Here is a 26,542-nt window from a genome sequence, read left to right on the forward strand (position 1 = left end):
AGTTATTTTATTAAATAAATTTTAAAAATTATTCTATCATAAACATGAAAAAATGCATATATGTGAATGTTGACACGTATTTTATTCTGATGGAACACATATTCCAAACTCGTTAGAAATTAAGAACAAGTAAACAAGTGTCACATTATAAGAAAAAATAAAGAATTTGAATAGTATATAAGTAATGTCATTAAGATGGCTAAAGATGGTGACCCTAAGGATTGTGAAGTGTAGGAGAAAAACAAGATGGTGCCCCTCCTCGACGTGCCTTTAAAACCCCCTCTTATGTTCTAACAAAACCAAGGTTATATTGTGTTTTTGTATTGTGGTAAAATCATGAAGCAGCACAAATCCTTAACGGGTCGCTGTGTCATTGATCTTACGTACAGTTATAACGTTGTGACATTGCTGATATGGGCTAAGTGAGTGAGGTTACATGCTCTCCTTGTTATGTCTGTCGACTCCCTTGTCATTTTCACATGCAAGCTTGACACTTTCACTTTCCTTGTTCCTCGAGAATGATTTCTAACGCTCCTGCTATTACTGTTAAGAGTTCTTCACACTGCTTTGGAGAGTCTCTAATCTCTTTGCTTGAAAGGTGCAAGTCCATGTGCCAGCTAAAGCAACTTCATTCCCACACCATCAAAATGGGTCTCTCTTCAGACCCTTTATTCCGAAATAGAGTTGTAGCCTTCTGTTGTGCCCAGGAATCAGGGGATATGCACTATGCTCGTCAAGTGTTTGACATAATTCCATACCCAAGTGTGTTCATTTGGAATACCATGATCAAGGGGTATTCTAGGATCAATTGCCCTGAGAATGGAGTTTCTATGTATCTACTAATGCTGGCTAAAAACATCAAGCCTGACCGTTTTACATTTCCATTCTTGTTGAAGGGATTTACCAATGATATGGCTTTGCAGTATGGGAAAGTGTTATTTAACCATGCAGTGAAACATGGATTGGATTCGAATTTATTTGTTCAAAAGGCTTTCATACATATGTTTTCATTATGCGGGCTTGTGGATTTGGCTCGCAAGGTTTTTGATATGGGTGATGCATGGGAAGTAATTACCTGGAATATAATGCTATCTGGGTATAACAGAGTTAAGCAATTTGAGAAGTCAAAGAAGCTTTTTACTGAGATGGAGAAGAAAAGAGTGTCACCCAATTCAGTTACTCTAGTTTTGATGCTTTCAACATTCTCCAAATTGAAGGATTTAGATGGGGGCAAGCACATCTATAGGTATATCAATGGAGGTGTTGTTGAACTTAATCTTATATTGGAAAATGCCTTGATTGATATGTTTGCAGCTTGTGGAGAAATGGATGCTGCACGTCATGTTTTTGACAATATGAAGACTCGAGATGCAATTTCTTGGACTTCCATTGCTACTGGATTTGTCAATACAGGTCAAATTGATGTAGCTCGGAAGTATTTTGATCAAATGCCTGAAAGAGACTATGTTTCCTGGACTGCTATGATTGATGGATACCTTAGAATGAACCGTTTCAAAGAGGCTTTGGCACTTTTCCGTGAAATGCAAATGTCAAATGTGAAACCTGATGAGTTCACCATGGTTAGCATTCTAACAGCATGTGCACATCTGGGAGCTCTTGAACTAGGAGAGTGGGTAAAGACTTACATTGACAAAAACAGTCTTAAAAATGATACTTTCGTTGGGAATGCTCTAATAGACATGTACTTTAAATGTGGGAATGTTGAGAAAGCCAAAAAAGTATTCAAGGAAGTGCATCACAAAGACAAATTCACCTGGACAGCAATGATAGTTGGTCTTGCCATCAATGGCCATGGGGAAGAAGCTCTTGCCATGTTTTCAAAAATGATAGAAGCTTCAGTTACACCAGATGAGATAACCTATATTGGTGTCCTGTGTGCATGCACACATACAGGCTTGGTGGAGAAAGGAAGAAAGTTTTTCACTAGCATGACCATCCAACATGGAATTAAGCCTAATGTGACACATTATGGATGCATGGTTGATCTCCTTGGTCGAGCCGGGCGTTTAAAAGAAGCCCTTGAAGTCATTGTGAATATGCCTGTAAAGCCAAATTCAATTGTTTGGGGATCACTTCTTGGTGCTTGTAGAGTCCACAAAAATGTGGAACTGGGAGAAATGGCAGCCAAACAAATTCTTGAGTTAGAGCCTGAGAATGGGTCTGTTTATGTCCTGTTATGTAATATATATGCTGCTTGCAAGAGATGGGAAAACTTGCATCAAGTGAGGAAAATGATGATGGAGAGGGGAATTAAGAAAACACCTGGTTGCAGCTTGATGGAATTGAATGGCAATGTTTATGAATTTGTTGCTGGGGACCAGTCACATCCTCAAGCTAAAGAGATATATGCAAATTTAGAAAACATGATGCCAGACTTGATAAAAGCAGGCTATTCCCCGGATACAACAGAGGTTTTCCTTGATATAGGGGAAGAGGATAAGGAGACGGCACTTTACCGACATAGTGAAAAGTTGGCTATTGCCTATGCCCTTATTAGTTCAGGGCCTGGAGTTACCATAAGAATTGTGAAGAACCTTAGAATGTGTGTGGACTGTCACCATATGGCAAAGCTGGTGTCTGAGGTTTACAATAGAGAACTAATAATTAGGGATAAAACCAGATTCCATCATTTCAGACATGGTTCATGTTCATGCAATAATTTCTGGTAACATTTTAGCAAATAAAAAAAATCCAGAAAAGTGGCTACAATCCTACAAGTAACAAAGTTCTAACTTGACATTGAAACATATATTTTATGTTTTCGTGCCTAGGTAAGTCATATGTCAATTTAGATCTTGATTCTATAAGAAACATGCTAATATATATGAAGCTGACCTGTAAACAATGACCTTGGTTTATCTGCCAAGTTTGAAGGGCATTAATCTGCAAGACTAATGTACATAAGCAAGTCGTTACACTTTTGCATTACATACCAGATTGAGTTAAAGAAACCAAAGATAATTAGAACAAGCATGAAATCGGCCATGTGAGGCAATAAAATTAAAGATAACCAAAATGATTCAATTTTAATCATCTCACAAGCATTTTTCATTCAAATAGAACGTTGATCAGGCACTTGAAGCTTGCAACGCAAAGATAATGAATTTAAATTTAATCTTCAAATGGATATTTAATCCTTGATTTATTTTCTTTTCACATTTTCCTTAATTTATTTTCATATTTTATGACTTAATTATACAAAAAAGACAATTTTAAAATTAAAAGTTTCAGAAAAAAACAGTTTTTTTTTAACCAAGTAATACATTATTTCAGATAATCATTTAAATAATATTAATGATGGAGAAAACAAATTTATAAAATGTTAAATACTTTGTACATGATTAAAAGGTTCTAGTTTTACAGTATGAATCTCTAACATTATCTAGGAGAAATAAGAAACAAGCAATATGATATTTTTAAAAAATAGTGAAGTAAAATTAAATTTTAATTTTCTTTAGATGCTGTCAAAATAAAAACTTTTTTCACCGCAGGATAAGCTAATTCAAAAGGATTTGGTCATTATTTCTTATATAATTGTGTAGAGAAGTAAAAAAGGATATAAACCCACCTAAACATTGCGTAGCGAGAAACTAGAAAGAATAAGAAATCACAAAACAACAATTTTACATTTAGAAAATAATTACGTTGCGTTGTGTTAAGGGTACATAAATCAAACATGATTATGTTTTCTTTTGAAAGAAAGAAATATTTCATATTTTATTTCTCACAATTTATTTTTTTCATTCAAATAATGGCAATAAAATGGAATTTTCTCTTCATCCTCGGCGCATTCCAGCAAAGAGTTAATTTTATTTGAATAATTAAAAATTAACATCACACATAAATTAACATCACACATATATATAATTTTATTTTTTATATACAATTATCCCTCAAGTAGTTCAGAAATTAATTTTCTTCTTCTAAGACTTTCTAATCCATTTTATAGACGTGGAATTGTGGAGCAGAGATAGCCACAGTTTTCAGTTAAATTATTATTATTTAAAAATGACAAGATATAGTTACATTATTACATGCCATATCCTAGGTGGAAATATATGAGGACTACGTTGAAGTAGGAGCATCAACCGCAATTTATGAAGCAACAGAAAAAAAGTAGCTAGTTTTGTTGGTTATGTTAAACATGAACCATTGTGTTGCAACAATTTGAAGTCACCCCTGCCACTGATCACAAACCCAATAATGGCTTTTTCTGCCATCTTCACTCCCTCTCTAAACCTTACCATTTCTTCCACCACATACTGTTGTAGAAGAAGAAAAATATCATCAACCACAAGCAAATTTATAGTGAGAGCTAGCTCCAGTGAGAAGGGTGAATCCAAGGACAACGATGCCCCAGCATTCAACCCTTTTGGCTTTGTCACTGACAACCCATCAAGCCGCAGTGCTATTCAACTACCTGAAAACCCTGCTGAGGATGGCAACGTTGGCCAAATGCTATATGTACTATGTTGGGTCTTGATATTACAAGAGTGTTTTTTTTATGTTGTTTATGCATGACATGACATGATGCTTTCACAACTATTCATGTTTGATTGAATGGTGATGATGCTACTGATTCATTTAAGGGGGAATGTAGTAATAGTTTTTGTGTTCCTAGAGGATAGAAGACAAGGGCAAGGAATTCGGGTCATATGTTAAATCTGGCAAGTTAACATGGTTTGTGAGAGAAACTGGTATAATATTTATTTCTTTGCTGAGAAGACACTTTCAATTTTTCATTTTCAAGTTTAGGAAATGGTTGAAAAAAATACATGACATGTTGTTGGTCTCTTTTTTTCTTCTCCTTCTTTTGCAGGATCATCAAGAAGCAGACGAGGGACAATTGTGTTCCTTCATGGGGCTCCAACGCAATCTTTTAGCTACCGAGTTGTTATGTCTCAGGTTATCTTGCTATCTATGTGATGTACCTTCTATTTTGTACACAAACACAACATGGGAAAAATTAATAGAAAAGTGAAAGGAAGGACAAGAGAGAAAGGGTCATACACAAACTAAATATGATCCGAGCTGAATAAATGATTTTGACCGTATGATATATAAGTCATTTTCAAAAACTCATAAGTAGCTAATATGATATGTTGCTACTTTCTAATTCCTACCTATCTACTTAAGTAACTCCTGCAATGACAAAATATGTTTCTTCAATAAAAAATTTAATATTCTTTGTTCTGGCTTTTTGAATTGTCACTTTAACTTCATTACATGTTTTGAAACATCTAATAATTAATGTTATTTCAAATTTATGTGGTTACTATTTATTTTAATTTTCTTCATCTGAAACAGTTGGCAGATGCAGGGTTCCACTGCTTTGCACCTGACTGGATAGGATTTGGTTTCAGTGACAAACCACAGCCAGGATATGGTTTTGATTACACAGGTTTCATAATGAAAATGTCTTTTATCATGAAGAATTGTTCTTGTAGAAACCTCATACTCATCATAAATTTTCTTTCATTTCTCATAGAAAAGGAGTTCCATGACGCATTGGATAAACTTCTTGAGGTGTTGGAGGTCAAATCACCCTTTTTCTTAGTTGTTCAGGTACCTAAAGAATGAAGAATACAATCTGTGGTAGCATTTCTTGTATTAAAAATTCAGTGAAATGAACGAAATAATGCAACATATTTACACATATAACAACGGGATGCACCTCTTAGAAATACTGTCTAACAATGGTCACACTCCTCCTTAAGGGATTTCTTGTAGGTTCATATGGACTAACTTGGGCCCTGAAGAACTTGAGCAAGATATCAAAGCTAGCAATACTAAACAGTCCATTAACTGTTTCATCTCCCATTCCTGGACTTTTTCAGAAGCTAAGGTTTGCTTCTTATAGTACTTATGAATTCACGGCTAAACATGTTGGCTAAATCTGTACTATAGTTTCTTAGATTTATCTCTTGATTTTAATCACTTGAAGGGTATGGTTAAGCACTGTGTTCACCTTTCAACAGAGAGGGTAAATGACAAAAAATTCTTGAAGATTATGACTTAACATGGGTCCAATAACAGAATATTTCTTGAACTAAAGAGCACCCTCGTTAGTCGTTCCTATTTAATTGGATTTGGCTGTATGAAATCTTAAATGAAGTCGAATGACAGTGGAACATGAATTTTCTATTGCATTCCTATATGAATCTACTGCATTTTACTACACTTCTGGAATCATTTACTATTGAAAATTATAGTTTAGTCAATTTCAGTGCATAATTTCTCTCCAGAAATGTGGTGTATACACAAGGTGATAGTGTCTGCACTGCTGATGGATTTTTATGTCAATATGGTGATGGATGATCAATGATGTATCACCAATGGAAGTGTGATAGTATAGTGAATAAGTCATATTTTGATAAGTTTTAAGAATGTTCCTTGATATATTTTAGCTATGAATTCTTGTAGATGAATGATGTGTGGCCATAAATTATCTTCTTACAAGTCACTAAACAGCTTAATTCAATGCTTATTTTGTCTTTTGAGGCATGTTGGCTGTTTGATATATCATATTAACTCCTTTGGTGCCTTTTCTTTTAATCTTTTTTTTTTCTAGAATTCCTCTATATGGTGAATTTACAAGCCAGAATGCTATTATTGCTGAGCGGTTTATTGAAGCAGGTAGCCCGTATGTATCAAAAATTGTATTCAACTATTGGCTGGTAATTTTATGAATTGAAGTTGTAACCCGCAACTTATAATGTTATTTTCACAGCCCTCAAAATATTTTGCATAGCTTTGCACAGATTGAAGTAAACAATTTAATTAGCTTAGAAATATTAGTTAACAATTATGCATCTCAATCTAGCCTTTCCCATGACTGGCTTTATGCTCCATGCACTAACATTGAAATATCACTTCCAAGTCTTTGAGAAATGTATTAAATGAAGGACAAAGGCGTTTTCTCTAACCATTGGAGGAAAAAATTGTCCCAATTTTTCATGTTAAAGCACTAAAATATGAATTGAGGATATAATTTCCTCCTCAGACCATAATTTAATAAGGTGCTTGATCTTATAGATTCATTTTTTTGCAGTTACGTTCTGAAAAATGAAAAAGCTGATGTGTACCGGCTACCTTATTTGGCAAGCAGTGGACCTGGATTTGGTTAGTGTGATCCTTTTGGTGGCTTGAATTTTCTGCATGTAGCATAATTTTAAAAAAATGTTCATAAAACCTATATATATGTTATATGGAGGTATTGAAGTAAAATCTCTTTGTGCTCAGTTCATATTTATGTCAATTAAAATTGTTATTGTAGTTTCATGCATCCTTCTGAACCATATCCATGGGAATATATTTGATAGATTCAGCTTAGTCCCTAAAATATCTGTGGTCTATTCATGACAAATTTGTGTAATGAGCATAAGTAAAACTAATTTTGTTGACTTAGTAGTAATGAAGTTTCTGATCTTGGGTTGCAGCTCTACTTGAAGCTGCAAGAAAAGCTAACTTCAAAGGTACTTTCAGTGAAATAGCAGAAGGATTTGCAACCGAGAGGTATTTTTATTGAATTGGAGCATTTAATAATTCATGCTTTTTACTTTTTGGAATTGATAAGTTATTCTTGATAAAGGAGGCTGAGGAAACTCACTCTACTTTTTATTGTCACTGCAACTTTCTTCCCTGTATTTTCGTTAAATCTAATTCAAGACCAAATCTTGTTTTAAAATATGATATTTATTAGTTATGAAGCCAAATAACGTATATGCTTTTGCATGGCCTTGCTTGCCAAAACTTTGGAGACATGGATTTTGATTAATAGAGAAAGCACTTTTTCCTTCAGTTTTTATATCAAGAATGAAGTGTTGAATGTCCAATTCCAATTTGTGAGAAGGGGATGTGAAATCAACATCCTAGCTTGAACCAGCAGTGATAACTAAGTTTTTGTAATTTGTAATTCAGATGGGATAAACCAATACTACTTGCTTGGGGATTATCAGACAAACACTTGCCCCAATCTGTGGCTGAGGAGTTTAAGAAAGGAAATCCATCACACATCCAGCTTAAATTGATAGAAGGAGCTGGTCATATGCCACAAGAGGACTGGTGAGTAACCTTACTTATGATTCAAGTGTGTTGAAGTCACAATTCTACAATTGATATGATTAAAGTAGAAGTTATAAAGATTAAAACAATCCTTACATTTTAATTTAGCTTTTAGGATTGAGTTTAGTACAAATCTTAATTCAAGCAAGTGAATAAATAGTAGAGTGTTTTATTCAACCTTTTAAAAATATACCCTTTGTATTTTTTACAGGCCTGAGAAAGTTGTTGATGCTTTGAGAATGTTCTTCTGATTTCAACCACTAGGTGACAATGCAGGCATCCAAGTGCTTATTTGATTGGAAGGGCATTATTGAATTTTTCCCTAAATTGTAAATTTAGTGAGCCTAATTTTTTTTTCTTGCTGGTCAACTAATGAAATTATAGCTTTGTTGAAATGATACTGTCCTCCATTTCCTAATATAAAATGAAACAAGGCCCAGAGAGCTTTAGTAGTAATGACCACTAATATTTTCTTTTGTTCCTTTTGAAAAAAAAAAATGTTCACTTTAATTTTTAGAATTGAGTTTAAACATTCAAAAGTAATAAATTTTATTAAAAAATATTGATTACAAAAATAAACAACAACAGCAGTAATTAAACTTCAATTTTAATATTATATTAAAAATACAAAAGTACAATAAACATTTTTTATTAAGATTTTACTATTATTAGTTATTTAAAGTCAACTTTTAGAGTGAGGTTTTTTTATAAAAATGAGAAAATTTAAAGATAAACACAAGTTTTAGAAAAGTGTGGAGGATGCTAATCTTTTTTCTTTTCTTCATTAGAGAGGTAATGGGATGAGAAGTAATCAATACTTGTACGCATCAGACCAAACATTCAACAATCCATTTCTACTCTTAACAAACCGACTTTGTAAGAAATAATGGTGTAAGATATAACCATGGGGTGCACTTTCCATTTCCATCAAAGAATCAAAATCATGGAACGTGGGTTGCAAACAAAAGGGTGCGATGATATGAAATGAGATATGAACTTAATGAAAGGAAGGTAGCATTATTGCATGAGAAAAGAAGAAATAAATATATGTTAAGTGATAAAAAAATAAACAATCATAGTTCTTATGAAAAACACTCACAAAGTGAAGTAATTGATTCTATATCTTGATATGCACAATCAATGTATATGAATCGTTGAAGTCAATTGCTCTATGGGTCACTTTATATTTTCAATTATTTTGAATAAAATTAAAATATTCTAATCAATGTATTTTTTTTAAAAGTACTCTAGTTGAAAGTTATAAATGTTTAGTTCATCATGTCATATTTATAGATGTAGGACAAAACACTTTTTGAAAAGGTTTTTGATGATTTTTAATTTGGACGGTTATCATTGAAGTCAAATGAACCGTGATTAATTCAAGGTAATCACGTTTGAAAATATTGGTCACCTTAATCACCCAAAATTGCATCGTTATCATGCACGAATTTGAACTTGAAGCTGATGCTTAGTTGGACTTGCCTTTAAAGAGGGAAAAGGAAATGGTATGATTGGGGTTGTAACGTTAATGATAATTAATGAATATTAAAAGACTATAGTAAATATTTTTAAAATCTTTTAAATGCTTTTTGAATTTTCTAACACAAGAAATATTTCATTTTTTAAATCAACATTTCTAAGGCACTAGTTACTATTTCACATCTTGAATTTATATATAAAAACAAATTAATATTAATCTACATTATTTTTATTGATATGACATGTTGAAATTTAAACCTTAAAAAATTAAAATTAATTATGATTTCAATAAGCTTATATTTTAGTTTTAGCTAATAAGAAAGGATATTTTTAATTTAATGGTATGTTAAAATTTAAAATTAAAATTTATTAAAAATTAATTAAAAAAGTTAATATTTTTAACAAATGAAGTGTTATGTAACTAAAAATACTAATAACTCTTAAAAACATTGCAATTAAAGAGTTATATCAGAAATGTAAAAGTTATTTAATAACCCTTTATAAATAGTAAAAATATTTAATAAAATATATTTAATATTTGTAATTAATATTTTTAAAACACTTATTAACAAGATTATTCACTTTTAATATTGGAAAGAAAAAAAAGGATAAACTTTTAAGTTTCAAGCCCCCTCCATCCTCTCTTTCCATAGAAAGAGAAGAAATTGTGAGTTTTATTATATATTTATTATTTCTTTATAAAATCAAACCAAAAAAGAATATTTATTACTTTCTATTAAACAATACTATCAGAGAATATATAGTTCTTATATTCCTTTCTTCCTTACTTTCATTATTATTATTAATGCTATTTATTTTTTTATTTTTAATTTGTAATATTAAACATAACAAAAATATATAATAAATTTTAATAAAATTATAAAATTTAATGTAATTGAATCATTATTACATGTAATTTAATATAATTTCTATTTAATATTATAAGTTTTAATAAAAAATTATTATATATAACTTGTTAAATGCAGCATTATACAGGTTTAAAAATGATTTATTCTTCTGGCATAAGATACCAAACAATGAGAAAAGGATTGAAGGAGGGGAGCAAAGAATGGAGTGAAGTGATTGAGTAGATAGTAAATACAATAAGTAGCAACCAATTAGAAGATGCCAAGCTTAGCTGCATAGGCTTCAATAATGGATGGGTCATATCAACGGTTCTCAATTACTCCTCACAAGACCAAAACCTAAAGGCCCAAACATGTGATAAAACAAAAATGCATCTGCCTCACGCTTCTCTGCCACGTGGCAAAATAATCAACGGTCAGCTTCTCCCTACCCCTGCCCTGTTTTGTCTTTAGACTCAGCCCAAGTGCATGGGCTCCTCTCCCTTCCTTATAAGGTTTCTCTCTTCTCATATTCACATATATTATATATAGAGAGAGTTAGAGAGAGAGAGAGAGAGAGAGAGAGGGCAATCAACTTATTAGCAACAAGGAGAGGCCAGAATTGCTCTCAAATCCTGAAAAAGGTTAAAACTTGATGACCCTTATCCTATCTTCTTCAAGACAATTTACAATATATCATTATATTCTCAACATAAATTTTACGTTCTTATACATATAAAGTCTTTCCCTTCACTCTCTTCCTTCCTTTTCCCTTAGCTTCATCATTCACTCGCACCTTGTTTTTCTCCTTCCACTTTCTCCTTCAGCAACCAAAGTTGGGATTGGTAATGATTTTTCCCTTGTGGGTGTTGTGAACTTTCTGTCTAAAACTTCCTTTTGTTCTGTGGCTGTGCCAAAAGGAAAAGAAAATGGCCCCAAGATCAGGGAAAGGGAAATCAAATAAAGCGAAAACAGAGAAGAAGAAAAAGGAAGAGAAAGGTTACACTCTTTTTCATCTGTGGATACTCAACATCATCATTCATCACTATATCAGATATTGATGTTGATGTATCTTCTTTTTTATCTAAATAGTCTTAATAAATCACCCTTCAGCGTTTGTTTCTTCTATGTTTTTAGGAGTAGCACCTTCTCTCGTTGACATCACTGTGGTCACTCCCTATGACACACAGCTTGTCTTAAAGGTGCTTATGTTATTTCACATTCTCCAAAATGGTTGTATTTAATAGCCAAAATGTGGTTCAATATTACTAACTATTTTTGTATGATTATTGTTTTCCAAAAGGGTATCTCTACTGATAAGATACTTGATGTAAGAAGGCTATTGGCTGTGAAGGTGGAGACATGCCATTTTACAAACTATTCTTTATCTCACGAGGTTGGCATTTTTTTAAATTCAATTGAGTATACTTTTCATCATTGGATTAATAGTTTATTCTGAATATGCCAAACCCTGAAGCTTTCTTTATGTATCGCTTACATATACTCTTCTGATTCAATGTTGTTCCTCCTTTAGGCTAAAGGTCAAAGATTAAATGACAGAGTGGAAGTTGTTACCCTAAAGCCATGTCTTCTAAGAATGGTTGAAGGTAGGTGCAGTCAGCATACTTGTCATTCAGCGCCATCAACTACTATTTGTGTCTCATTTGCATGTGCATTTAGTTGAATCTAACATTTGTAGGTATATATTTTAGCAACTTTAATGCGCTTTATTGTGTTTTAGCAAATAGGGTAATGAGGTTAAAGGGGGTCGGAACAAATTATGCATTGAAGAAAAATAAATCCCAAATTTCTTGTTTCTTTTTAAGGCTGATCGAATGGCTAAAGAGGTGTGTATAAATAACGAAGGTAGTAATGGTGCTTTACCCTATAAATTGTAGTCAATGCTGCCCTATCGTTTTTGCAGAAAGATGTGATGAAGTAGAATGCAAGCAATTATTATCTTTATTAATCTCAATCTTAAGCATTTAACACAGACAAAATTTTAATAAAAAAATCATTCTATTTTATTATTATTAATTTCTTAAATCTAATCTTAACACTATTAAGTATGTGGATCATCTAATAGAAATTTGTTTTAATTTAATTTATGATTTCTAGTTTGAATCTTAAATTTTTTTTTACTTAGAAGTAGTACTGTTGTAGAGATTTTCAGGAGAAAACCAACAACTTTCTGTGGAATCTGATGCTCATGGCTAATGCCATCTTAAGACTTTATGGTCATTGATCACTAATGTCAAAGTCTCTTCTATCTTCTAAATCATCGTTTGAATAATTTCACGGTGTTTGTGGGGATTGTCCCGTCCATAAATCACGTGACAATATTAACTCCAAAATTCGTGTTTTGTTTCATAGACTGAAAATATTTATTTGTTCTTTTAGATACATAGTCATTTGCACCTCCTTTTTGGCAAAATGACATGTGGAGTAACCTGCCATAAAACTTATGATTTTCGTGCTCTTCATTACCTTCCATATTGGAGGAGACATTGCTACTTAGAATATATTTTCTTTTTTTAATATACACTCTTTAGAATATATTTTATGACCAAATTAACGTACCATGTTTGGTGAGCCATAGTTAAAATACTTTGGAAAAATAAAGTCGAGCTCAGAATTGCTTGTCTTTACCTATTTCACTTATTAAAAAGTGATAAATTATACAATTAAAACACCTTTTAATAGGACTTTTTTTATTTGTTTTTCTAATATATTTTACATGCAAGCGAAAACTACAATGCATAAAAAAATCAATAGTGTCTATACTAGTTGCTTTCACTCTATTTTTACATTTTCATGCTTGGAAATATTTTGAAAAAATAAAAATATTGTTGTCATTTTCCTTGTCGGTGATAATTTATTTTTGTGTGATACACGTAATATGATTCGCGGAGAATTGTTGTTGTCATTAATTAAAGTTGCATTTCGGTGGATTACCAAACCCCACTTTTCCTTTTCCTTTGCCATCGCCATCTCATATTTATAGCTTTCTCTCTGTTTGAATTAGTTTATTGGAAATAATTAATTTTAAAAAATCCAATATTTATTTTTAAAAAATAAAATGGTAATTATTTTTAAAAAATTAAGACGAAATCAGATTTGTAAAATAACGTGTTTTCCATTTTTGTCTTAAAATCTTTTTCAATTTTTAGGCAAGTTTTAATTTCACTTTTTTGTCTTGTAGTTTGGACGGAGAGCAGTTTTGATTTTTTTTTTCAAAGTCAGTCAAGTTTTTTAATTTTAAAACCTAGTAAACTTAATTTTTAAAATTTTTAATCTAGAATCTTTAAATTATTATTTTTTATCCAAAACTTTGCAGTTATAATAAATTTAGGATTTGAAATCATTTTTATCTAAAATCTTGAATAAAAATTCATTTAATTCAATTTAATTTGTAATAATTCTGAATATAAGAGATAATTTAAGGAGTTTAAATTAAACATTAAATGCATAATCAATTTTTCGATAAAGATTGAAGGACCTCTTTTTAGTCTGAAAAAGAAAATAGAGAACCAAATTGATTATACATTTCCTCTACCTTTTCCACTTTTATCGCTCCATGATTTGAGTTTTTTTTTCTGCTAATATTAGTATCCATAGGTGTGATTCACGTAATTTGTAGCTATAATCAATTAATCACTATTTGGTTTAGTTGTTTCTAAATTTTGGGGAATGCCACTGTGTTACAGATGATTACACGGATGAAGCCCATGCAGTTGCACACGTGCGGAGGCTATTGGACATTGTGGCCTGCACAACGAGGCTCGGGAAGCCCAAACGAAGCTTGTCAAGCCCAGACTCAAAGCCCAAGAAAAACAGCAAGGCCCAAAATAACACTAAGATCAATTTGAGCCCACCCGTAACACCCAATGGAGAATCCCGGGTCGGGTCACCGTCGTCGGAGCCTCCGTCGTCGCCGATATCTGATAACGTAGGCATGAAGGCGATTCACCCGACGCCGAAGCTCTCAGATTTCTACGAGTTCTTCTCGTTGGCTCACCTCTCTCCCCCGATTATAAGTGGGTTTTCCTTTCTCTTCAATCTTCTTGTGTTTTTCTTAAGGTTCTGTTTTATTCATAGAAAATCCACAAGCTTAATAATAATGGGCAATGAAGATCATGCTTAAGAGGAAGTAAAGTTTTGATTTTGGCAACATGGGTATTTTTGTCTTTTGCAGATTTGAAGAGATGTGAACTGAAAGATGAAGATGATAGACATAAAGGAGATTACTTTCAGCTTCAGGTTGTGCCTTACTCTTTTGTTTATTTAGTTGTAGTAGTTTTGACCGTTGTTTAATGATTGTTGCTCTTGCAAACTTTTTCTTTTGCTAGCATCTGATTAGTGTAATTGATGTTGATGGATGAAGGTTAAAATATGCAATGGGAAGATAATAGAAGTGATTGCCTCGGAGAAAGGGTTTTACACTGTTGGAAAGCAGTCTCTGCAGTGCCACACATTGGTTGATCTTCTGCAACAGCTCAGTAGAGGTTTTGCTAACGTATGTTTTATGTTTATTTGCTTTGATGTTTAAATTAATTTCTTAATGTATGTGTTTGAATGAGTGTCTTATATGTTATGTCTACTTGGCACCCCGCCACAAGTATAATATGAGGTTTGTTTCCTCATTTATTTTTAAAAACTGTTATTCATGTGTTTATTTATAATTATAAAACTATTACTTTATTTTTATTTTTTTATTAACAATAATATTTTATTTTTGTATTTATTAGTAAAAAAGAAATAAAGTAATGTCAAGCACTCAAGCTATAAGAAAATACCACCGCATGTATATGTATGCTTAATTATTCAAGATTTTTTTGTGTTTAAAAGTATGAAATTGAGAAATAAAAAAAAGGTATATTTTTATTAAAAATTGTGAGTTAAAAAAATAGTGACTTTAACAATTAAATCATGTGATATTTTGTTATTTTTAATAGAAGTTTATTATGCCAAGTTCTTATAAAATGTGTTCTTAATTATACATTTAAAAAACTGAATTTTTATCTAATTATGAGTTTTTTAATCTTAAGCAAGTAATTTAATGTTTAGTTAGTGATTCTAACAAATGACTGATGAATGCAGGCATATGAATCGTTAATGAAAGCATTTTTGGATCGTAATAAGGTTCACTTTTTCTCCAATAAATTGTTTATTTACGAAATCTTTTGAAAAATGTGTTTGTCTAACAACTTATCTCCTTCAGTTTGGCAATCTTCCCTATGGATTCCGAGGAAATACATGGCTTGTTCCTCCATCTGTTCCTGAGTCTCCTTCAAACTTTGCTGCATTACCCGCTGAGGATGAAAACTGGGGTGGTAATGGTGGTGGCCAAGGAAGAAATGGTGAATTTGATCATAGACCATGGGCAACAGATTTTGCAATACTGGCCTCTCTTCCTTGCAAAACTGAGGAGGAGAGGGTGATCAGAGATAGAAAAGCTTTTCTGCTTCACAGTCTGTTTGTTGATACCTCAATATTTAAGGCTGTCTCGGCTATACAGCTTGTTATAGAATCTAAGTCAAATGTGAAGAATGGGTTGAATTCTTCTCTTGGTTCTATTCTGCACGAAGATCACGTGGGAGACTTATCCATTGTAGTCAAACGTGGCATTCAGGATGGATGTAGAAAGTATGATTCTGTGTTGGATGAATCCAGCATGCATAAGGAGGATGCTCAGAAGAATTTAATCAAAGGGTTGACTGCAGATGAAAGTGTAATTGTTCATGTAAGTCATAGATCCTTCTTGCAAGGTTATAGTTGTTTATGCATATGTTGAGCTAGGTATATACACACGCACACTATGATTGAAGGTTTTGGAATTTTTTGTGCCGTGGTGATTACAGGATACTTCTTCCTTGGCTTCTGTTGTTGTACACCACTGTGGATATACTGCAATTGTAAAGGTTTTTGGTAATGTGAACTTGAGGAAACCTAAAGTTCGAGATATTGAAATAGATGATCAGCCAGATGGAGGAGCGAATGCTCTCAACATCAACAGGTATGAACAATAATTTATTCTGTAAATGTTATCTGTGGATGATCTTAAGGGAGCACTTCTAGATTACTTATTATGGGTGGGTTTGGATACACAATTTATTTAACACTCATTCAATAAGCTCTTTTTAAACAATTACTTAGGCTTTAAACTACTTATTTTTATAGATTATATCAAGAAACTTGTTGAAATAAACTAAAAGAGCTTATGGGTGTTATAAGCTCTTCTAAATAAGTCGTGTGTCAGAAAAGACATTTTATTTTATCTTTCTCTATATGTGATGCAAGCAGTATTATCCATATAGATTAATAATATCAATTTGGGATGATGTCTGACACATTTTTATGACCTTTGCAGTTTGAGGCACTTGCTTCACAAGTCTGGAACTGAATCATCAGAAGGGACTTTATCATCCCTATCAAATTTGGATGACTTAAATGCCTCTAAATATCTTGTTCGGAAGGTGGTTCAAGAATGCATAGAAAAGATAAAGGAGGAGCCGAGTGTTTCTAAAAGGTCTATTCGATGGGAGCTTGGTTCCTGTTGGATGCAGCATTTGCAAAAACAGGAAACTTCAACAGATAACAGTTCCAAAAAAAACAAAGAAGATGGCAATGACGTTGAGGAAGCTGTTAAAGGCCTTGGAAAGCAATTTAAATTTTTGAAGAGGAGAGAAAAGAAATCAAGTAATCTAGATGGTGCAGATTCTGTAGAGCAAAATGACTCTATACCTGGAAATATGAACTTCACTGCTGATAACGTTGAGCTGAATAATGGTGACTTAAATAACTCTAATGAATTAGAGAAATTACTTTCTAAAGAAGCATTTTTGCGTCTCCAAGAATCTGGAACTGGTCTTCATATGAAGGTTTGCAGAATATTTTGAATATTGTTATACTTCATATTGGTTTATTCTCATATTGATACTGGTTTTTCTTTATTTTATATTTTTGAAAATGAACCAGTACTTTCTTTACATCTCTTGTGATTATTTTAATTTTTAAATTTTTTTATTATATATTCTATATTTTAGCTTGTTTTGGGCAATATATAAGTTCCCATGTTTATGATCTTGAGTCTTTCATATCTTTTGTACCATTATTTCAATTAGTTTTTTCTTGCAACAGTCAGTGGATGAGCTTATCAGCATGGCACACGAGTTTTATGATGAAATTGCCTTGCCAAAGCTGGTAACATTACATAAATTTCTCAAAGTATTTTACATTTCTTTGAATAACATGAAGGTTGTAGACATGAATTAAGCACCAAATGTATTACCTTTTTAGGCTACAGACTTCGGATCACTTGAACTTTCTCCAGTGGATGGTCGTACACTCACCGACTTTATGCATCTAAGGGGTTTACAGATGCGATCATTGGGTAAAGTGGTGAGAAAAATACTCTATTTCCTTGTTTCCTCTAAAAACATCTTTCTAGCAATGTTCTTTCTATTCTCTAAAGCATCTTTATGAATGAATGTACCACTACTAGTTGAACTAGTTTTGGTAATATAGTTTGTTTTTGATGGTTCTAATTCCATGAATGAACCAGGTTAAACTTGCAGAGAATCTTCCACACATACAATCTCTTTGTATTCATGAGATGATTACTCGAGCTTTCAAGCATCTACTTAAAGCAGTTATTGCATCTGATGACGATGTAGCAGACCTATCTGCAGTCATTGCATCAACACTGAATTTCTTACTAGGAGGGTGTCGAACAGAAGATACTGACCAAAGCTTGGGTGATGACCATAATCTCAAAATTCAGTGGTTACGTTTGTTTTTGTCCAAGAGATTTGGATGGACATTAAATGATGAATTTCAACATTTGAGGAAGTTATCAATTCTCAGAGGGCTCTGTCACAAGGTATAAGCATTTTGACTTCTTGTTCTATTCTTTTGCTCTATTAACCAAATTTCTGAAAATTTAGTTTTTTTCACTGAAGTCAATGGTGTCGTGTGATTTATATAGCTGAACTCACTAATGAGATAAGACTTGGTTGTTGTTGTATTAATTGCAATTCTTTTTGTTTTCTCAGGTCGGATTGGAATTATTCCCAAGAGATTATGACATGGAGTCCCATAACCCCTTTGGGAAATATGATATTATCAGCCTGGTTCCTGTTTGCAAGGTGAGCTCATGTTTTAGTCCAAATGTATAACTCAATAAATATCATCTCATTGAACCATTTGCAAACAACATAATTTATTTTTACAGCATGTAGGGTGCTCCTCAATAGATGGACGCAATTTATTGGAGTCATCCAAGATTGCTCTTGATAAAGGAAAGCTTGAGGATGCTGTGAATTTTGGAACAAAGGTACATATCATTTTCTTCATTCTCTGCGTGATGCATCATTTCTATGTTTACTGTTTACAAATATGGCAGTTTTTTTGACAATATTATCATATTGCAGGCATTAGCTAAGATGATGGCTGTTTGTGGCCCCTATCATAGGAATACTGCAAGTGCATATAGTCTTCTAGCTGTGGTTCTCTACCACACTGGTGATTTTAACCAGGTAAAGAATATTTCAGATTCATGTCTCAAATGTAGAAATCTGCAATATTTATGTATAATTTTTCTTGATATTTGGTTTAAGCCGAGCAGTGATGAAAATACTGTTTCTTCTGTCCTAAGCTACAAGGGGAAAGAGAAGAAACAAAGAATAAAGGGAAAAACATGTAATAGACTTGCAGAACCTACATATGATAATGAATCAATGGTTTTTATGCCTGGTCTTGAGGAAGTGCTACATGGCTGTGTGGTGTGTTTATGTAGTGAAATGGTAGAAGGTCTGGTTTTTATTTGATTATTGTTATATTCTTTCTTTATTTAGGCCACCATTTATCAGCAAAAGGCCTTGGATATAAATGAGAGAGAGCTTGGGCTTGACCATCCTGACACAATGAAAAGCTATGGGGATCTTTCTGTTTTTTATTATCGTCTGCAACACATTGAGTTGGCTCTGAAGTAAGTTACACTTTCTTAAATTGGTTTAGATGCTTAAGTTATGACTTTCTAGTTATTGTTCAGGAAGTTAATATTTTCTCGTTGAACTAAATGTATCTTTTGGCAGGTATGTTAATCGTGCTCTATTCCTTCTTCATTTTACATGTGGGTTGTCTCATCCTAACACAGCTGCTACGTATATAAATGTGGCCATGATGGAGGAGGGCATGGGAAATGTTCATGTGGCGCTTAGATACTTGCATGAAGCTCTTAAATGCAACAAAAGATTGTTAGGAGCTGATCATATACAGGTCTCTCTCTCTCTCTCTCTCTCTCTTCATCACCCTCTTCTCATATAGTTGGAAGAGTGTTTTATACAGTATTTTTTATGTTATAGACTGCTGCAAGCTATCACGCCATAGCTATAGCTCTTTCATTGATGGATGCATATTCTCTGAGTGTGCAACATGAGAAAACTACACTAAAGATACTTAAAGCAAAGCTTGGATCAGAAGACCTTCGTACACAGGTCATTCCCTTTCTTATTGCAGTTTGATACCTATCCAGGATTGAATTAAGGATTGGCATAATATGGGGGTTGATAGATGGTATTGACTAGTGTTACCATTGTTTGAAAAAAATCTCTTTCTTTCCAATGCAGGATGCTGCCGCGTGGCTTGAATATTTTGAATCAAAAGCCATAGAGCAACAAGAGGCAGCTAAAAATGGAATTCCAAAGCCAGATGCATCCATTGCAAGTAAAGGTCACCTTAGGTACTAACATGGTATCCCCCATTTACTGTTTTTCAAATAGGCTATAGTTCAGGGTACAAATATATTTGATCTTTTTCATGCAGTGTGTCAGATCTAATGGATTTTATAAGTCCTGATAATGATTCAAAGGGAAACGATGCTCAGAGAAAACTGAGGCGTGCAAAGGTGGGAAAATATGTTTCTATATGTTGTTTATCTTACAAATAACTAGATTGCATTTGCCTTTGAGGCCTTTCTTGTAACTAACGGATCCAGTACTTATTTAATCAAATTTATACTACGTTCTGATTATATGCTACGGTAACATATGCTCTTCTCTTGAATAAACACCTCTTGTTCCAGTTTCATTGCCCACGTGCCTTCCATTAAGTACTGTCCTTAAGGGAAACAAGAAGACTATGTTCCAAAGATTTTGGAAGTTTTTTCCTTTATTAGAGTCAAGTTTGAACGGCATGGAACCTATTACATTCTTTTGGAGTTAGCTTATAGTTCTAGGTGAAGTACTATGAGAGTTTAATTTCAAATTAGAAGTAATTTTGAAAAGTTCTTATGTCATTTTACCTTATTTTGCATTTGACTTGTTGCTTTTATGTTTCCAGATACTCCCAATAAGTGATAATAACCGTCAAGAACATGATGATGCAATAGCTGATGAGGGCGTTCTTTTTGATAACCCAAAAGATAATACAAGTGTGGTAGAAGGAAATGTAGAAGAAGCAAATGGCACACTTGATTCTGAAGAACCAAAAGAAAATGGTGATTTCACTAGGGACAGCCCAGTGACAAGTGAAACTGTTTTTGAGATACCATCTGATGAAGGTTGGCAAGAAGCCAATTCAAAAGCGAGGTCAGGAAATGCTGCTAATCGCAAGTTAGGACGCAGAAAGCGACCTCTTCTATCAAAGCTCAGCATTAACAGTTCTGATAATTACATTTACAAGGAAAGCAGTTTTAGAAATGATATTACTTCACCACCACAAAGAGGAGTTTATAAAGTCATGTCAGACTTATCATCTCCATCTAGGCAACCAAAAGCTCGAAACTTAACTTTGAATGAGGATTCTGTTAACCATCCAACAAAAGGTTCTGTGTCCAAAATTTCATCTACTCCCCCATCTCTAACTTCATTGGCTTCCAAGTCTATATCATACAAAGAAGTTGCTCTGGCACCTCCAGGTACAGTTTTAAAGCCATTGTTGGAAAAGGTTGAGATGGACAAGGTTAATGTTGAAAATGAGATATGCAGCAGTCCACCCTTGACACCAATCAATGAAGTTACTTGCCAAAGTTCCATGATTAATCCAGTTTCTCAGCATGATGAAGCAGAGGGAACTCATGAAATTGAACCTCAACAAGAAAATTCTGCATCAGAACTGGAGAAGGCTTCCCTTACTTCTGATCAGGCAAAGCCTACAGAAACAAATGGCACCAAGCTTTCAGCTGCAGCCAAGCCATTCAATCCAGGAACGTCGTCAATGTCTCACCATTTAAATTCAGTGTCCTTCACAAACATGTATGATACAAATTCTAGTCAAGGCATGCTTGTGGAGCCTGTGCTACCCCATACTGTTGCTAGGGTACCTTGTGGGCCTAGATCACCTCTATATTACAGAACCAACTATACTTTTCGGATGAAGCATGGTTTTACTAAAAGCCAAACTCCTATCAAGGAAAGAAGTGGATTTGGGTCTCCAAGAATAATGAATCCACATGCACCTGAGTTTGTTCCCAGAAGCGCTTCCCAAGTAGAAACCAGTGATGCCAATTCAAATGTTTCCAATGAGTATAACTCTTTGTCTGACTCAGGCACAGCGGAAAAAAATAAGCTAGATGAAAATTTTTTAGGCAAGGAAAGTTCCACAAAAAAAAGTATTTCTGAATCTGAGAAGTTAGAGATAGCAAGGCAGATATTGCTCAGTTTTCTAGTAAAATCTGTCAAGAAAAATATTGATTCTATGGATGAATCTAAGGATAGTGAAGGAAAGGTTGAGAACTTGGAAAATTCTGATGATGAAATAGCCAAAGACAGTGCTGTGATAAAAGTTTTGTATGGAAATGAAGAAAAGAATAAAAAAGTGCCTCATTCCAGTGATAGTGATCAAGAAAATTTAGAAGTAACTGACAAAAAGAATGCAGATGGTGAAGGGTTTATAGTTGTCTCAAAGAGGAGAAAAAACAGGCAAAAGATCACAAATGGTGTCACAGAATTGTACAACCAGCAGCAGTCCATATGTGCTTCTGTTCGTTGAATAGAGTTATGATACGAATAACCAATGCTCCAATATCATTTCTCCATCTGAGTGTTTCTGGCCAAAGTTCTTGACATCATATTGTTGATAATATAGTATATTACTCCTTGGCCTAGAATCTTGGTCATTCAATTCATTTTGTTTTTGTTAATATAATAAGTCCATTCGGGATTTGTTTATTCTCTCTATATGGTAAGTTTTGTCCTGATACTAAAGAAATTTTGCTTTATCAATAAAAAGCTAATTGGAAAGTTCATTTTAGTATTTTTGTAGTTTTTTCTTTGGCATGGATAGTTTCACCTCGGGAATTGAACATAGCCTCTTGCTTTTCATTCTTCCTTTAGGAACAAAATAACTTCACATTTGAGTTTTTTCATATTCTCATGGGCTTTGTTAAGATGACAAAGTGACAAAGCCCAGTTCATGTTTCGTGGGCTTTGATTATATGGAGATGGAAGAGTCTTTACCATAGTGTACCCTTATAATTAACTGTTATTAGTTCAACATGATTTTTTATTTTAAAATATTTCTTAAGGTGTGTTGATTGGGATTTATTTTTCTCAATTCTCAAAAGTATTCTGCATTTCTTATCAACTGACTAATAAATTTCGAGGCTATGAATATGATTATGATTTATGACTTAAGGTTGACTCATGACTCAAGAAGTGGTAGCAACAACATAAATTTCTATCATAAACTGCCAAATGTAATAAGAATTTATTAAATAAATGCTATTAAAATTCTTTCCGAAACATATCTAAAGACTATAAATCAACTTTTGGTTTTTTTCTTTTTTGTTATGAATCAACCTTAGTTCTGTGACTTGATCAAGGGTATCAAGTCTTTTATGGGCTGATTGCCTGAGGGATGCTAAAAATAAAAATCCACAACACTTGACCCCATTTTGAATACCATGATAGGTAACCAAATCAGTCATATCACATGTATTGTTACCCGCACTCAAAAGTCCAAATGTGAGAGAATAATACATTTCTATTTATTTCAGTTGCATAGAATTTAAATTTGACTTACTTATTCAGTGTAATTATTTTAATATTCAACTTAAATTTCTAACTTTCAGCGCGTGAATTAATTAATACGAAGTTATTATAATTTAACCAATAAACTCAGGTTTAACTTTTTAAAAATATAACTGCATTAAATATTTTTAAAATTTTTTTTTACGGTTTATAATAATTCTAATTACCTTTTATGAGACACTTTTAGTTTGGATCAAAAGATTAATTTTTTAAAAAATTATCTTGTCCCAAAAACTTATTTTGTAATAAGTCTTTTAAATATGTCATGTCAGTTACTCGTAGGTTTAAACTTGTAGGCATTGAAAGTTTGTTATATTTTTAAAATATTAAATATTTTTAGGAGAAAATTATTAGAGGATGTTATGAATTACTCTGCAGTAAATAAGTGGGGCTCAAAGCTAAATAAATTTAACTTATTTGTTAGTGGGCTGATGAAGAAGGGGTAGGGGTATTTTGAGGCGTATACATCAGGGCATAGTTTTGCTTTAATTATGAATATTTTAAAAGAATTTGCCAAATAAAGATGAGGCACATCACATCTGGGTGGGTTATAACCACCGCATAGCAGAATAGCTTGAAGGTGAAAATTCAGAGCAATCATTATAATCATCATGCTGCATCATATCTGTTTGTGACTTTTGGATGGTGGGTTCCCTGAATATTATTTGTCAAAAAAGAGAAGATCAAAAAGGGCCTAAGTTATTGGAGTGATTAACCTCAACATATTTTATATTTTATATTAGACGTTATGCACCTTTCTTTGTTGGATTCTGGGAGATACGCTTATTTAATTGTTCAATCAGTAACAAAGCCACAAAATTCGTGGAATATGATTTCGTTATCATCATTTTATGAAGTATATGCATAGCCCAATTAGTAACATGAAAATTGTCATGTGTCATACGTTTTTTGGTTTCAACAAAGATCTTTGAATTCGACATGTAGATAATTATGTGCACTGCTTTGAGCACCTAAGTTAAATGCGTCAAAGATAATTTCCAAGCCCCATCCCCATATTATTTAATTTGGGAAAAAGAGTGAAAACAAATAGTTGAACGTAAAGTTAATTGGTTTAACTCAAATTAACAAATTACTACAACAAATTGTAATCAAACACGAAAAATTACATTCTCATCTCCAATTACTTTGAGGGAAATGCACGGCTACTAATAAAATTCATGCACCTAATTATGATGAAACAACTTGGCAATTGATGTAACTGAGAAGAGAAACCTGTGACATAATAAGAAGAATTAATATAGCACTAGGGTTATATGCATGCATCTATGCAGGACTGTGTTAGTGATTTGATCACTTGTAGGGACCCTAAATTATGAAATGCTACCCAAACAATCAGGGAAAGAATACGGTTCAAGGATTGTTTTCTCTTTTAGAATGAGATACTATATCACAGTCCAAGTGAAGTATTTATCTAATGATCTTCATCATCATTTCAACATGTCCAAATCGAGTTAAGATGCATAACAAAAGATCAGGACTTATACATAACATTTCTAGCCTAATGGGTAAAAGCAGGTCACCAGAAATATTCGATAATCATAAATTTTGTGGAAGCAAATATATCACTTTCAAACGAAAATCTGAACAAACTGTTTTCTCTTACATTTTTTTTTGAAAAATACATAGTCAATAGTGCAATTATTTTTCAGAAGATTTTCTTGCTTTTTCTGTTCACCTTCGTCGTATGTTATTATATTTTTTTAATAATATCAACCATGCACCTCAAAAATGAGATGTAGGAGATGAAAATATGAAAAAAGAGAGAAAAATATATAATAAATAATACAATATAAATGAATAAATAAAATAATATAGAAATTTTTGAAAATAATTGTTAATATTTTTTTGTCTACAGGTGATGTTTGATTATTTGTATTCGTGGATTATGGTAAATACATATAGTTGTTACGAGAGTATATATATTTCATAGAAATGAAAGGAAAAAGGCTATTTCTTATTATTCTTATAAAATTAAGAATGATAGTTACACGTGCCTATTATTTGAGATGTGTTCAATTTCAATTTATTTTAGAAAGTGATACCAAACAAAATCCTATCCTGAAAGGAAAAACCGACATGATTGAGCTGAAAAAAATGATCACAAATGAAGGGCACATATATATTTTTTCAATATTTGAATGGGTATAATCTTCTTACACTAAATTTAAATTTTTTATTTAGAGTTTAGGATTTAGGATTTATATTTAATTTAAATTTTTTATTTAATTTACATATAACGGGTTATAATTTATTATTTTATTAACCGTTAAATATAAATTAAATAAAAAATTTAAATTAAATATAAAATTTTTAAACTTACACTAATATAAAGAAAATTATCTATATTAGAATCATTACAGTTCAAAGTACTGCAAATCATAAATGATATTTTCAAATTCAATATTTTTAAGTAAGGTACTTAAATTTTAAAGGTAACCCAATAAATAAGAAATGATAACTTCTTTGCCTTTAATTTATTGCATGATATTGTGAAAGGAAAATGTAAAATGGATTCCAATCTTTTCTACCCAAATACTAATCCATGTTCCACTCTCATTTTTTAAAATTTTTTCTTGACTTTTGTGTCTCTCATTAAACCTTAGTATTTCACAATAGAATGAATTGATTAATTTAGGGTAATTTTCAAGCGGACACTAAATTAAGAAGACGCGTTTTCCTCTATATTCTCACGTAATACACCAAATAGAAGTTGGTGGTGCAATGATTGTGAAATGGACACTGGTAATGATTGTGTAGTCTAACTAAAACCAGAGACCTTATACCTCGTTCCTAAATATTAGTTTAACGTAGTATATCCATATTAGGGATGAAAATGAGTTCATAATAACTTTGTTTATTTATTGCTTATGCATTCAAAGTGCAATCAAATAACCGTAAGTTGGAATTGTAAGAAACACAATTAAAGTTAGCAGTTGACAAATTTTAGTAATGTAAATAACTGAGATTAATACGTAAATGACTATAGATAAGAAATAAAATTAGTGGTGTAAGAGAGAAACTTACATTTAACATTTATCATATCGTAAGTTTGAATTTTTATTTGTCTTTTAAAATAAAGTA

At 32.4% G+C, this 26,542-nt stretch overlaps 3 protein-coding genes across 5 annotated transcripts; all 3 read left to right on the forward strand.

Moving 5' to 3' along the window:
• Window positions 1–518: 518 nt before the first annotated feature.
• LOC113857228 (putative pentatricopeptide repeat-containing protein At3g15930) lies at window positions 519–2,690 on the forward strand. Its single transcript, XM_027489026.1, has one exon. It carries the CDS (start codon window positions 519–521, stop codon window positions 2,688–2,690), a length of 2,172 nt encoding a protein of 723 aa, XP_027344827.1.
• Window positions 2,691–4,093: 1,403 nt separating this feature from the next.
• LOC113857093 (haloalkane dehalogenase) lies at window positions 4,094–8,538 on the forward strand. 2 transcript variants are annotated; one of them, XM_027488824.1, is made up of 11 exons: window positions 4,094–4,485; window positions 4,643–4,718; window positions 4,841–4,926; window positions 5,329–5,422; window positions 5,510–5,586; window positions 5,739–5,866; window positions 6,593–6,664; window positions 7,073–7,143; window positions 7,461–7,536; window positions 7,942–8,085; window positions 8,297–8,538. In XM_027488824.1, the coding sequence occupies exons 1-11, from the start codon at window positions 4,225–4,227 to the stop codon at window positions 8,334–8,336; spliced, it is 1,125 nt and encodes a 374-aa protein (XP_027344625.1). In that variant the 5' UTR covers window positions 4,094–4,224; the 3' UTR covers window positions 8,337–8,538. The 2 variants fall into 2 exon arrangements, with proteins under 2 accessions (XP_027344625.1, XP_027344626.1); XM_027488825.1 differs by having other exon boundaries at window positions 4,176–4,492; window positions 8,297–8,536.
• Window positions 8,539–10,984: 2,446 nt separating this feature from the next.
• Window positions 10,985–22,868, forward strand: LOC113857179 (protein TSS). 2 transcript variants are annotated; one of them, XM_027488960.1, is made up of 23 exons: window positions 10,985–11,408; window positions 11,547–11,611; window positions 11,713–11,805; window positions 11,944–12,016; window positions 14,117–14,446; window positions 14,605–14,669; window positions 14,794–14,925; window positions 15,510–15,551; window positions 15,631–16,152; window positions 16,271–16,425; window positions 16,780–17,290; window positions 17,550–17,612; window positions 17,709–17,810; window positions 17,974–18,291; window positions 18,464–18,556; window positions 18,643–18,744; window positions 18,842–18,946; window positions 19,265–19,398; window positions 19,505–19,688; window positions 19,775–19,906; window positions 20,039–20,151; window positions 20,235–20,316; window positions 20,751–22,868. In XM_027488960.1, the coding sequence occupies exons 1-23, from the start codon at window positions 11,339–11,341 to the stop codon at window positions 22,398–22,400; spliced, it is 5,136 nt and encodes a 1,711-aa protein (XP_027344761.1). In that variant the 5' UTR covers window positions 10,985–11,338; the 3' UTR covers window positions 22,401–22,868. The 2 variants fall into 2 exon arrangements, with proteins under 2 accessions (XP_027344761.1, XP_027344762.1); XM_027488961.1 differs by having other exon boundaries at window positions 11,099–11,408; window positions 11,550–11,611.
• Window positions 22,869–26,542: the final 3,674 nt, after the last annotated feature.

Source organism: Abrus precatorius, unplaced genomic scaffold (assembly GCF_003935025.1).
Source record: "Abrus precatorius isolate BTA unplaced genomic scaffold, Abrus_2018 Scaffold153, whole genome shotgun sequence".
In the NCBI taxonomy this organism is placed as follows: Eukaryota; Viridiplantae; Streptophyta; class Magnoliopsida; order Fabales; family Fabaceae; genus Abrus; species Abrus precatorius.

Excerpts from the sequence above, each read along its gene's own strand:
- LOC113857093 (XM_027488824.1), top strand. The coding sequence starts at position 4,225 with ATGGCTTTTTCTGCCATCTTCACTCCCTCTCTAAACCTTACCATTTCT. Across the intron at positions 5,423-5,509 it reads ATATGGTTTTGATTACACAG|AAAAGGAGTTCCATGACGCA; the intron begins GTTTCATAATGA and ends CATTTCTCATAG. Across the intron at positions 8,086-8,296 it reads CATATGCCACAAGAGGACTG|GCCTGAGAAAGTTGTTGATG; the intron begins GTGAGTAACCTT and ends TATTTTTTACAG.
- LOC113857179 (XM_027488960.1), top strand. The coding sequence starts at position 11,339 with ATGGCCCCAAGATCAGGGAAAGGGAAATCAAATAAAGCGAAAACAGAG. Across the intron at positions 17,291-17,549 it reads GAACTGGTCTTCATATGAAG|TCAGTGGATGAGCTTATCAG; the intron begins GTTTGCAGAATA and ends TTCTTGCAACAG. Across the intron at positions 18,557-18,642 it reads GCCTGGTTCCTGTTTGCAAG|CATGTAGGGTGCTCCTCAAT; the intron begins GTGAGCTCATGT and ends TTATTTTTACAG.
- LOC113857228 (XM_027489026.1), top strand. The coding sequence starts at position 519 with ATGATTTCTAACGCTCCTGCTATTACTGTTAAGAGTTCTTCACACTGC.